We start from the raw sequence: 12914 nt of genomic DNA, 5'->3' as shown, positions 1-12914 counted from the left end.
TACACACACTTCTAAAGAAGTACTCAATGACTTTCAAATGATCTGCTTTTTTTTTTTCACATTTTCTGTACCTCCATGGAGCTTTCCCCTCTATAAAGCATGAATAAAAAGCCGAATATTATTTCAAATGATCCCAATATACTTTTGATGTGGCTCTTTTTAATAGATCATACCCTAACATCCTTTGGATTTGATTTCATTTTTTACCATGAACTGAGATCAGACAGTTGCGCAGCCTCCGGAGACAGCATACTGGTAGTGCCTTGGAAGAGCCTCTTGGGCTGGCTTTCTGTCTCCATTTCACCTAAAACAGAAAGAGATGATGCTACCGTAAAACAATTTTACAGATACAGGCATGGTGTTAAATGGGATGATCTTTGTTTAACTAAAGCTCAGAATACTTCATCAAGCCATTACTTCAAAGTTGTTTTTCCACGTGCTTTAAGGTGGAAGAAATATACTTCCATATAACCTCAACCAAAAAGCAAGGAGCCCTAAAAAAAAAAAAAAAAAGCCTTCTTATTTAGCACGCTACAGATATAGTCATGTTCTTTAATAGAAAAGCAGAATACGGACTGCATCGGGCAAAATGAATCAAGGCTTACCCCAGCAGAGATAAAGAATCCCCAAACAGCTGAAGTTGACAGTGAATAATGATTTATCCTGAGAATTAGTGAAGACTATTGATTTTATATTACTTTAATATTGGAATATTTCCTGAGTCGAAGTCAAATGGGTTAAAAAGTATGTAGTCTAATAAATGGTGTATAAATCAAAGATTGCTTTAGACTACTTAGTGAAAATGAACATTTTAAAAAGTAAATTTGGGGGCGCCTGGGTGGCTCATTTGGTTAAGTGACTGCCTTTGGCTCAGGTCATGATCCTGGAGTCCCGGGATCGAGTCCCACATCGGGCTCCCTGCTCAGCAGGGAGTCTGCTTCTCCCTCTGACCCTCCCCCCCTCATGCTCTCTCTCAAATAAATAAAATCGTTCCAAAAAAAAAAATTAAAAAAATAAAAAGTAACTTTGAATGCCCATCTATAACTGAAAGCAATTATTAATCCATTCACGAAATTGGTGTTGTACTGGCTACCTCAATCTTATAAACTGTCTCAGAACATCTGTAAGGTAGCAGAAAAACTTTGCATCAATCAGAATAATAACATTTTGACACCAGGAGTGCAAAGACTAAAAACCCTCTGCTAAGACAGAAAAAGCCCCTTTCCAAATAAGCTATGATTTAAAACACACAAATACCTTAGTTTTGAGGCTACTTATCTGAGCTTTTAAAATGGAATATTAAATAAAATTTAATTCTTGGGCCTAACTATATGCTCCAATGGGAAATTAGTAACTGAATTTACACCTGTACAAGATTCTTCTGATGGAAAAAGATCAAGCAACAACAAATGCAACATTCATTTTTTTCCTCATATTATCAATTAATTCATATTATCTTTCTTCTGGAGCTATTTTGAAAATTACTAACTCAGGAAAGGTTATATTTTTATTTGCTTTTGCCATGCTTTAATATGGAACTTTTAAAAAAGCTACTGCCTGGCTTTCAACAACCCCTCATTAGCAAAAGACTTTAGCCCTTTTCAGTAAAGAATTCCTCCATCTGCTGGTATATTTTGGAATAGCTTTGAAACTAAACAACCGTACTAATTCCACCAACTTCCTGCAATATATCAAAAATTAATAATAACAATAATAATAATGGCTTTAATTTCCAAGTGTTATTTTCACCTAACAGCTCCTGAGAAGGTTCTTAGGGTTGTAAATAATTCCTTGCAGCATTAAGGTAAAAGACTACTAGGTTATAAAATAAAATTTATTCACTAAATACAAACATCGTCACCATATCAAAACCTGTTTTCCAGAGCACACCATCTTTAAGTTATCTGAAATATCGTACTTTTTGAATCTGTGCATGATGCTATTATCAGTGGAAAGCTTCCACCAAAGCTGCAAATACCTGTTTACCTAGTATTAGGAGAGGGACTGTTTTCCTGGCCCCAAAGGTGATCTGCACAAAGAAACCACTTGCTGAACTGCTTTTTCAAAATTATGGCATCCAACACTTGCAATCATATGGGTATAGCCCCAGGAATAATGAATGACTCAACCTATGTTAATTTTCTGTGCTTTTTTAAAATAGACTCCATCAGGGGCCCTCACAGGCATCTGAAACTAGCACCGAGTGAGATCATTTTAGTTTACTGCCCTATGATTCAAAATAAGGTAATTAAGAGCACCCGCATCATATCAAAAATCCTATGGGTTTGAATATGAGGCAGTCTCTCTCTGTGAGGCATAATTTGGTGGTGGCTTATATCTGAATATGCAGCATGTTTAGAGACCTATTTACTAGGACATAAGCACATACTTCTGCAACGTATTAACTTGCATCTGTTTTCTATTCAGATCACTGAGAGGCAAAATTTTTGGAATATATATTGGTAATATGAATATATGAATAAGATTCAGTTATGAAGTGCAAAAAACATAGACAGTATCAGATAACTAATTTACAAAACTTAGAATCCGTAAAGCATATATTGGGAAGAATATTTCACATTTCTTTAGAAAAAAGGAGTCGTGCCTTGAGCTAATTTCAGACAAATTCTAATTTGTCATTCAAGCTCAACTAGGTTTAGTATCAGAAGTGTGATGCTTACCTTTTCTTTTCAGAGGACCAAGAACACTGGGCCTGATGCACTTGACTGGACTCTGACTCCTCCTGCTTCAAAGAATAAACAAACAGGAGGATGTGAAGTGCTTCTAAGATGCAAGACAAACGTTATAGCCCACCAAATAAATCAATAAAACTGACAGTCATCTAGAAAACAATGGAAAATGCCTCTGCTGTAAGCTGAGGAACTGAAATGCCAAAACATGATCTTAGCTGGCCTATGGCAAACTGAAACAACATGGCGTTTTAAGCTATTTTAAAAAATCATTCTACGAGACAAGATATCTACAACAGTTTTATTTTTTTTTCTAAGATAAACCTTATTAAAAAGGTATTTAGATTTGACTGGTCTACAATCTTACATTTTTTCCCTTATCCTTACAAAGGATATATTGTGTGTGTGTGTGTATCTGGGAAAATGTCACTGGTAGAACATAGGTGATAGGTATTATATGGATGCTCATTGTGTTCAATTTTGTTGTCTGTTTGAAAATTTCCATAAGGAAACCTTGGGAAAAATGCTCATCAGGAGAGACAAATTTTTGAAAGGCAGGTTCACTTACCTGGTAAAGCGTCTTGGACCAGGAACGGGACTTGGTGGCAGCCCGCTGCTGCTCACAAACATTTGTAAGGATGGTGAAAAACATTGCTAGAAAAAACATATTTAATATTAACATAGTTCTAGTGCTCCAGCCTTCAAAAGGTTCTCAAGATAATAGAAAAAACACCCTTAGAATTGCTTAGCTGTCTGTGTATATCTATATATATGCACACACACACACACACGAGAGAATATATGCATATATTGATAGACCGTTTTTTCAAGTTACTATCACTGACTTTCATTAATTTTCCTTCTAGTCATCAGATTCTTCACAAATGAGGCTGTGTGTGTGTGTGTGTTTGTGTGTGTGTGTGTGTGTGTGTGTTTTAGAGAGTAAAGAGTTCAGTGTGTGAAAGAGAGTTAGCATCTTGTCAATGAGCCTACCTTTCCAAATCCTCTGGTGGGTGATGGTGCCGGAGAAACTGGAGTGAAGTCAATCCTTTTTGGAGAATATAGTTTCTCCGGCTTCTCAAAATCGCTGTCACTCTGTAAACATAAAGTGTTATTTCCTCATAATTCACAATCCAGCACATCACAGCTCTTTACTACTCAAGCATGCCTACATTTTTAGAATAGAAGTGTACATACTCTAAAAAGTTGCAATCTCATGTTCTGGTGGAAAAGCAGATATAAAAACGAATACAAATTTGGAAACAGGGGTGGACAAAAGGATATGAAAAAATTAATGAAGCCAATGACAACATAAAGGTTTCCAGAAAATAAAAAAACAAGTAAACGTGGGATTAACTTTACCAGGCTCAAGCTCTCATCCCATGATTGGCTTATCTGCATTGCTGTCTGCACTTCCCTAAAACAAACAGAAATGAAAGGCCATCAGTGCTCAGGAACAAGACATACAACCAGGTAGGCCCTGTTTTATGAAGCACTAACCGTTCATGTGCAGTTTCCCTGTTCATCATATCCATGCCCTCCTCCTGCAAAGACAAACATGTGCTGAAAACACAGTATCCACATCCACACGGTTCTCTACTTTGAAGAAAATTTTAAGAGACTTTTCTGCCTTTGACATCATCACAGCGCAAGCAGAACATTCTAAGACTGTCACCCCTGCCACGTCTGTGTTTTACCTGCACACTCGGGAGAATTTCCAGCTGTCTGTGGCTACCCAGAGTGGCAGCCTGACTCATGTTTAATGGATAAATCTCCAGAATGAAAATAAAAGCAAAGTGGACAATTCAGACAATTGTAGCTCTGAGCTAGGAAGTAAAATTTACCCTTTTGATCTGATGCAGTCTGCTGCTAGGAACACGGTTAGGCGAGGATGACAGCAACTAGAAAGGAAAAGTAAACATTTACTATTTTCTGAATCACAAAGCAGCAGTCTGCTGTCAGTCCCAGTGTCCAACCTCCTCCCAGATAAGATTTCATATTCTTCTCAGAGATGTAGCTCTTTAGATCACTGAACATTAACGCACTAGAGGCAGGACATTCAGTCTTTGGAAAGTACACCAGGTGTCCAACCTCAAAGCACCATCTGTCGCTAGACAGGCACTGACTTTAACACTTTTCCCAAATGAATGCAGGGCTGTGTACATTTACGTAAAAAAAAAAAAAAAAAAAAAGATTCCAGGCCTTGGAAATATCCATTACCCCACTTATCTAAAATAAGGAACTAGGTAAGAAGGGAAAGAAAAAAACTGATTTTAGTCATTTTAACACCAATGCACCAATGGAGGAAGACAGGCTCAGAAGCCCAGTGTAATATTCTGTCTATGCTTAGGGTTGATCGAAAACACTTTAAAACTGCAATAAGAAGATTTTGCTTATGTGATCTAAATCAATTATAAAATTTGGCCACTACCACTATCACTGCAAACCCTACTTACTAGTTAAGAAAAATCAATGTGGAAGGCAATGTGTGTTTTTCAGACAACTGCTGCTTTCCCTTAGATCATCATTTTTTGACAACACAAAGCTAAAATGATTTGGGGGGGCAAATAATGTTCCCTCAAAAGAATCACAATCGGATCACAAGATGAAAGGTACAATTCATCTCAACAACTCTTACAGGGTTCTAACAGCCATAACGTAAACAACTGCTACTTATTCCCTAATTAAGTGCAAATAAATCTGTAGGGCTGTAAAACCAAGTAAGACAACGATCTTGTTACAAGAGGCCCTATCCTATTAAAATGTCTAAAAATCCTCATGCAGTGAGTAGTATAAAATGGTAATAAACTGCTCCAAGTTTTTTAGGCAAAAGCTAATCCGGATGAAATTTTTTAAAGTTATACACTAAAATATGATTTTTACCTCAAAGAACATCTCTTCAGTACCCACCCCTTCCTCTTACTTTTTCCTCTCCTAGGCTCTGAAAACAGAAAAGCTTTACAAATAAAATCCTCTTAAAGTTTTTTTTTTCTACTGGAAAACTAATATATGTTTACTGGTAAACTCTTAATATTAAAAGGTCATTCGAAAAACACTAAGCGGGGCGCCTGGGTGGCGCAGTCAGTTAAGCAGCCAACTCTTGGTTTCGGCTCAGGTCACGATCTTGGGATCCTGGGATCGAGCCCCAAGTCAGGCTCCGTGCTTAGCCGGGAGTCGGCTTGTGATTCTCTCTCCGCCTCTGCCTCGGCCCCCTACCCCCAATGGTACACGCTCTCTCTCGCTTGCTCTCTCAAGTAAATAAGTAAATCTTTTTTTAAAAAAAGAAAGAAAAACACTAAGCTACTAGGCAAGTAAATAAGGCAGGAAAGACTAACAGGATACCATGGAAGAGAGCACGGATGTGTCCATCAGAGAACAAAAGAAACCCTAGAGGCCGCGAAATCATCAGGAAAGCCAAAGATTGCAAAAAGCTGATGGCAGAGAAAGTCAGAAATTTAGATGCTGCATGTATATGATGTACAGCTTGTCAATGTAGGCAGAACTGGAAAGAAGACCCAAAAGGGGCACAGGGAAGAACAATGCTGTGTCTAGTACTGGAAACAAGTGTTAATGTACAGGCTGAGAAAAAAAAGCCAAGCACGTCAAGGAGGGTGCTGGTTAGTGGTGTTAAGTGAAGCAAAGAGTTCAAGTGGGGTAAGAAAAGAGGCCCCTGCCACTGGCATCAAGGGGGCACTGGTGACTTTTACAAGAACAGGTTTTTTTAAAGATTTTATTTATTTATTTGAGAGAGAGAGAGAGCACGCGAGCAGGAGGAGGAGCAGAGGGAGAGGGAGAAGCCAGCTCTGCACTGAGCGCAGAGCCGGAGCGGGGCTCGATCCCAGGACCCCAACATCATGACCTGAGCTGAAATCAAGAGTCAGACGCTTAACCAACTGAGCCACAGGCACCCCTCCAAGAACAGTTTGGTTTTTGTTTTGTTTTGTTTTTAAAGATTTTATTTATGTGAGATAAGAGCAAGCGAGTGAGTGAGAGAGAGAGAGAGAGAGAGACAGAGAGCATGAGTAGTGAGTGGGCAGAGGGAGACAGAGAAACAGGCTCTTAACTGAGCAGGAAGCCTGACGTGGGGCTCCATTCCAGGACCCTGGGATCATGACCCTGAGCCGAAGGCAGAGGTTTCACTGACTGAGCCACCCAGGCGCCCCTGAGAACAGTTTTTTAATAGCGTGGTGATAGAGGTAGTGAGACCACAAACAGGCTGAGTAGATGCCAAGAAACAAGGAGACAAGGAATTGGAGGCAGTATGGTGTGGATTAAGTTCTGTGAAAGCTCAGAGGGGTGGAAGGAAAACAGGGAAAGAGAGACCAATGAAAAAAGACAAGTCTGTGTTCCAGATATTAGGTATGTGGGTCAGAAGAAAGTGGGAGCAAAAAAGCCAGGGAGGAAGGGACTAGAGGGGAGACAACAGACCGAGCAAAGTGACAGGAGACTCAGAAAACCTAGGAATCATTAGGACAAAGCGCCACATGTGGAGGTAAAAACATTTTCAGAAGAAAGCTGACACGTATACAAGATGGCCGTCTGCATGCTCTGTGAACAGAGAAGGGTCATCTGCCAAAAGTGAAAGGTGTAGGAAGCTTGCAAATTTATTTTTTTTCCAAACTAGAATATTGCTTTGGAGAACAGCATGAAACAAGCAGCATCTGGAATCCAAAATGCTCAGGAAGAATATCTCTCCTGGCCCTTCAAATGACCAATTCCTTGAAATTTCCCTACTTGTAATACAGGCAACACTTTTCCCCTGGTCACTAAGAAATAAAAGTTCAGTCCCCTGGAGTCCTCCTATACCCTGCATTTACACCTAACCTGTTGTCAAATCATGAAGAAACGACCTCTGCACGTCTTCTTGTGCCAGGCCCCTCCTTTCTATTTCATTCCTCACCTTGCTTTTGGCAGCAGACACAGGGAAGTGTATTAAGATATAGAGGGGGCGCCTGGCTGCTTAGTGGGTTAAGCGTCTGCCTTTGGCTCAGGTCATGATCCCAGGGTCCTGGGATCGAGCCCCACATGGGGCCCCCTGCTCAGCGGGGAGCCTGCTTCTCCCTCTCTCTGCAGCTCCCCCTCCTGTGCTCTCTCGCACGTGCTCTGTCAAATAAATAAAATCTTTTAAAAAAAAAAAAGATTTATAGAGGACACTGTGATATAACAGATAAGGTGTAATCAGTGGCGACAGAAGTACCCAAAGGGTGCTGCAGAAGGCTTCCCGAACCAGGAATCAAGAGGAGAAAGGGATGGAGGGAAAGACAACATAAGGATCAACAAAGAGCAGTGAATCAACATGGCTCCTCCAGCAAACTAGGTATTTAGTACAGCCGGAGAAAAAGGTATTTGTCAGGGGGTAGGGAGAGATGAGCCTAGACAGAGTGGACAAGAATCTTCGCATCTTAGAAAAGAGCAAAAGTCAAGTGTAAAGAGGCAAATTCATTTTCCCTTCTTTGCTCTACTACTGATATCAGGAACATAGCTGTGTAACAAGTGGAAACGTTTTTCATATACACAGCAAAATTAAATTCTACTTTCCAGTATCCTCAGGGAAGGTGATGTGAATCAAAACTCCAGATAGCGAATATTTCCCCCTTTAAGTATTTTTAGCCACTTCGGCTGGAAATCTTTCTTGAAAGTGTTGTATTCCCCCCGCTCCCCACCTTCTTAAACGGATTTTACCAAACCGAATGTCACTGGCATATCTCTATTCTAATCCCAGCCCTGCCGCTTACCAATTATGTGATTCTAAGCAAGTCGCTTCTATCAGCTGAGTCTTAGCTGCTGCCTCTTTTAACTGGGAAAAACATCTTTTGTCCTGCCTACTTCACATGGGTTGCTATGAGAATGACAAGTTTGAAAGGACTCTGTAACATGTAGAATACCATATAAGCATAGGTACTACTATAATTTAAGAAAAGGTTAATGACCCAGGTATCTTTAAGAACATCAAGTATTTTACAGTTCTATGCCAGCGAGACCCTCAGGGTCTATTAACGGGCTCTTAGCCCTTGTACTAAGCCACGGACTAATTTTTTAAAAGCCTCTTTCTGCTTTTCAGTTTTTCCCTCTCCTCCCTTGCTAGCAGCTATTAGTATACCTTAAACCCGAATGTACCTCTTCTGATTTGCTGCTTCTCCACACTACCGAGTTGGAAGCTTATTATAATTGTGCATAAATTTTAGATGATTCAGAGGTCAGAGAGGCTCCCTATAAATAAACTGATGAACCTTTGTGCACAGACTATGGAAATCAAGCGCAGCCATTCAGAGGTCTGTTTGCTTACATCTCAGATATCTTCCAGAGCGCTGCAGCTACTGGATAAGTGGGCCCCACATGTGAAGTACTACTATATAAAAAACCTCACCATAATTTCTCCCAATGCGACCAACTAATAAGGTGATCCCTGACAGTTCTGGCTGTACAAAACAGTCACTATTAGCGACTCTACTGGGAATATAAATACAAGCATTATAAAGGAGATCTTACTTTGGATAAATAACGTTGTCCAACAGATATGTGTCAGAAATAAATACTCTGCTACAGTCTAAATGATTTTTGCTTCCTAGGACAAACAAAGACCACTTTTCTCAGCTATATTTAGAAGTTAATCCTGACTTACCTCATAACCATGATGCAAGTAGTGACAAAAAAACAATGAATAGTTTTTAAAAATACAAAGTCCCACAGCCAGGAAAAAACTTTAACCAGATCTCTTTTTTGGCACCAAAAGCTGAAAATGGCCACAGCATGAGCAAGGGAGGTAAAGTTTTTTTTTCTTTTGCGAACAATGGTGCACAGCACATCATCTTAAGAACGAGTAACTACGTTTGAAAGTGTTTTCCCCAATCCATGCCACTAAAAATACTTACTTCTATACTTACCAGGCTATGACGGCTCATAATCGTTGTACTATTCCTCCGAGTTCTAAAGGTATAAGGTTGAAAAACCTGTGAAAGGTCACTAAAAAAATAAAAATAAAATTGTTAATGTCTTCTCATTAAGATATCCGTCAACTCTCTAGTCAACAATGAAATCTTCCATGGCTCCTCATTTCGTACAATGGATAAACTCTTCACCGACCTCTTCAGAGCTTCCGTGGTGGTGTGCTGTGGATCACAGGTTTGCCCAGATACTGATCTCCTCAGTGGTTGGGGGGCGGCTAGGAGAGGTATGGGGCGGAGCTCCAGACTGGTTGCCTCCAGCTGCTTCTGGTCAGAGCTCACGCCCCCAAACCGGTTCCCACCAGACATGAGCAGCCTCATCTGTTTACCCCAGAGGACCTAAACATATTACTGCTTACTGTGTGTGCCATGATGGTGAGAAGGGCTGGGGAAGCCCTGCTCTACAGCACATCTCCCATTATTGCCCTAAATACGTGTTCTGCCCGTGAACCTGCTGTGCAACTAAATAAACATGCCTGGAGTTTTGCTCCTGTTGTCTCTTCTGCCTCTAGTGTCCTCCCTCCCACCACCATCAGCCCAAATCCCCCCTCTCCTTGAGCCCCCATTTCGATGCAATACGCTCAGTGAGGCCTCTCTTCAATCCACAAACTGAATGCAATCATTCCCTCCTTTGAGTCCAAAGAGCACAATGGGAAAGGAGATGCTTGAGACACCGACTTTACCTTTTATTACAGAAAAGTGTGTGTGTGTCTTATTAAACTCCATGGTCAAGGCCTTTTGATCCTCTTTGTATAACCTCCCTGCAGTGCCTAGCAGAGCGCTATGCCCATGATAGAAGTCAAGAAAGATTTTCAGGACTGAACTGAATTGGGCTTCAAGGGACCACCGAGATCACCTAATTCGGCTCTCCTAAGTTTCAAATGAGAAAACAGACACTCAGAAAGGCTAAGTGATTCATTCATGATCACAGTTAGGGAGAAATATTGGGGCTAGGTCTAGTCTCCTCAGCCCTTCTTCTGTCACATCATACTACCCTCCAAGTAATCACTTGATTCCTGATTCAAAAAACAGTGTGTTATTTCTACAACAGTCTAAATGCAGGTCAGCAGGATCGCCCCTAGTCCCTAGCAATTGCTTGCTTACCAGATTTAAAAAGACAACCCCAAAAGACCGATTTATTCCTACAGAATCAAAAATAAATGTAGAGCTGAAGACAGCATTAGGAAAGCAGTCACTCCATCATTCCCTCAGTTTCAAAATTTAATAAAAGAAAATGAGTTAATTCCATTTTCCCCCAAAATACAGATGTTATAATCAGTTTGATAGACAAGAATTACCTATTTCTTTGCCTTCCCTGTGCTTGATTAATGATTCTGGCTAACTCTACTCCCATCCCCTTTTTTGGACTAATTCCATTTCTACAGGGTCTCGCAAATTAGCTCTCTACTAAGATGAATCGTCTACTTAGAAGAGTGAAATGTAATAGGCTCAGGAGGTCTGCCAACCTAACCTTCACTATCATAAGATTCTACCTTAAAATAGACCCTCTGGTGACTTATTCACATGAAAATACAAGACCCTACCACTAAAATTCAAGGGTTGATTCTTTCCATTGTTTTCTAAAACCTGTATTTTCACTGACCTAAGCTACATGACACCCTTCCTTTTTTTATTCACTGGAATGCATTTCTGGCTGTTTTAGGATCTGAAAACATTACGACAAATCCGAATCGCTTAATGTGCCATGAACATGCCACTTGATTACAAGTTATTAGATAAATTGTGATTTATTAAAGTAAATGCTCTGTTAATGCCAGGGTTCCTAAACTAAGCTTAGAAATAACAGCTCTTAAGAGACAGGTGTCAAGTTGCAAGTCTAGTTCCAGGGGCTTCGGTCTGACATTCAGTGGTGTAAATCAGGCAGGGCAAGCAACCTGTTAGAAGAGCCAGAAGCTTCTTGTAGATCCTTTCAGAGTGGGCCAACAGAGCCCCAGGTAAAGAGGGCCCCATTTTTCCCACAGTTCCCAGAGTTTGGGGTCAAACTTTCACTCCACCTTGGGACCCAAGTCACTGTGTCAAGCAAACAAGTCCCCACCCCCTCAGTTTAGAAAAACCCAAACGAGCGCCAACTCTCACTTTAGGGGAAGAAGAGTGCTTGCAGGCGGTCGAGGAGCCCCTGAACCCCGGACCCGTACTTCATCGTCCCCAGCCCGCCTCACCTGAGCCCATGGATCAGGGGAGCGCTGCTGGATCTCCTCAGGGTGCCCCCATCAGATGTATCAGGCTCAAAGTCCAGCTCCATTTTCTCCTGAGCCATGTCGGAGACTCGCAGGCAGGCACAGCGGACAAGTGCTCAGCTCCTGGTGCTTAGCTATGGACTCCCAAGACTCTCACTGCAGGACTGAGCTGCTGGGGACTGGCAGCTGGGGGCGGGGGCTAAGGGGCGGAGGCTTGGGGGCGGGGGCTAAGGGGCGGAGAAAAGCAGGAGAGGAGGAGGAGGGAAGGAGGATGAGGATGAGGAAGGGAGGATGACAGTGAGTGAGGGGAGGAGGGAGGGGAGGTGGTAGTGGAGAGGGAGGTGAGGTGCTGGTGGATGGTGACAGAATAAAGGAAGAGGATGGAGGAAAGAGGAATGGAGGGAAAAAGAGCAAGAGGCAGGAAAAGCGGAGCGATGGAAAAGCAGGAAAACAGGGTAAAAGGAGGACAGGGTCGGGAAAGGAAGAAGACGGGGGAGAGGAGGAGGAGCGAGGGGGAGGAGGAGGGCAGGGTGGAGGGAAAAGAGGAACACGAGGGAGGGAAAGAAAAAGACGAGGTATGGGGAAGAGGAGAGAGGAAGGAGAAGAGAAGGAAGCGGACGGAGGGAGAAGAGGAGGGGGAGGAAACTAGGCAGCGGCGGAACTCATGTTGCTATCTTTCGGCCGACGACCTCAAGCGGGGCCGGGCTACAGACACCGCGGCTGCCCGGGCAGCGCTAGCACCGAAAAGCTGACAGTCGGGCAGGGCCCGGCCGGGTGGCCTCGACGGCTCCAGCTCCCCATGCTCGGGGACCCGGTCCAGCCCCCCATGCTCTGGGACCCGGTCCCGAAGGCTCCTCAGCCCTGCGAGGGGTGCTTCTCCCCTCCCTACCCCCCCTCCCCGCCTGGGGGACAGGTGGGGGGTTCGGCCCCTCAGCCGCCGCCGCGGTGCCTCCTCTTCCTCTCTTGGGTTCTAATGGCCCGGGGGAACCCCTTGGGGCCAAGACCAAAATCTACAACCTGCCGCCTCTTCCGCCTCCCACGCCTCAGAAGCGGGAACCTCCGCGGGGCCAGGTCTTCCGCGT

General features: G+C 42.5%; 1 protein-coding gene across 9 annotated transcripts in view; it reads right to left on the bottom strand.

Moving 5' to 3' along the window:
- PABIR2 (PABIR family member 2) overlaps positions 1 to 12914 on the bottom strand; it is a 205132-nt gene extending 192218 nt beyond the window's left edge. For 6 of the 9 annotated variants that reach the window (XM_088028640.1, XM_028094423.2, XM_088028639.1 and 3 more), the window contains exons 1-9: positions 11815 to 12914; positions 9575 to 9653; positions 4535 to 4591; positions 4191 to 4234; positions 4053 to 4107; positions 3684 to 3785; positions 3259 to 3344; positions 2682 to 2746; positions 208 to 304 (exon numbers count right to left, since the gene is read on the bottom strand). In XM_088028640.1, the coding sequence (XP_087884766.1) occupies positions 208 to 304; positions 2682 to 2746; positions 3259 to 3344; positions 3684 to 3785; positions 4053 to 4107; positions 4191 to 4234; positions 4535 to 4591; positions 9575 to 9653; positions 11815 to 11912 (683 nt within the window). In that variant the 5' untranslated portion in view covers positions 11913 to 12914. Of the gene's footprint in view, positions 1 to 173; positions 305 to 2681; positions 2747 to 3258; positions 3345 to 3683; positions 3786 to 4052; positions 4108 to 4190; positions 4235 to 4534; positions 4592 to 9574; positions 9654 to 11814 lie in introns of all 9 variants that reach the window. The other 3 variants (XM_028094420.2, XM_028094422.2, XM_088028641.1) reach the window with 2 other exon arrangements.

This window comes from Eumetopias jubatus, unplaced genomic scaffold (assembly GCF_037043125.1).
Source record: "Eumetopias jubatus isolate StellerSeaLion01/CBP00866 unplaced genomic scaffold, mEumJub1_p1.0 scaffold_11, whole genome shotgun sequence".
Lineage (NCBI taxonomy): Eukaryota > Metazoa > Chordata > Mammalia > Carnivora > Otariidae > Eumetopias > Eumetopias jubatus.
Note: the sequence above shows the minus strand (reverse complement) of the source record. Positions and strands in the feature narration are given on the sequence as shown.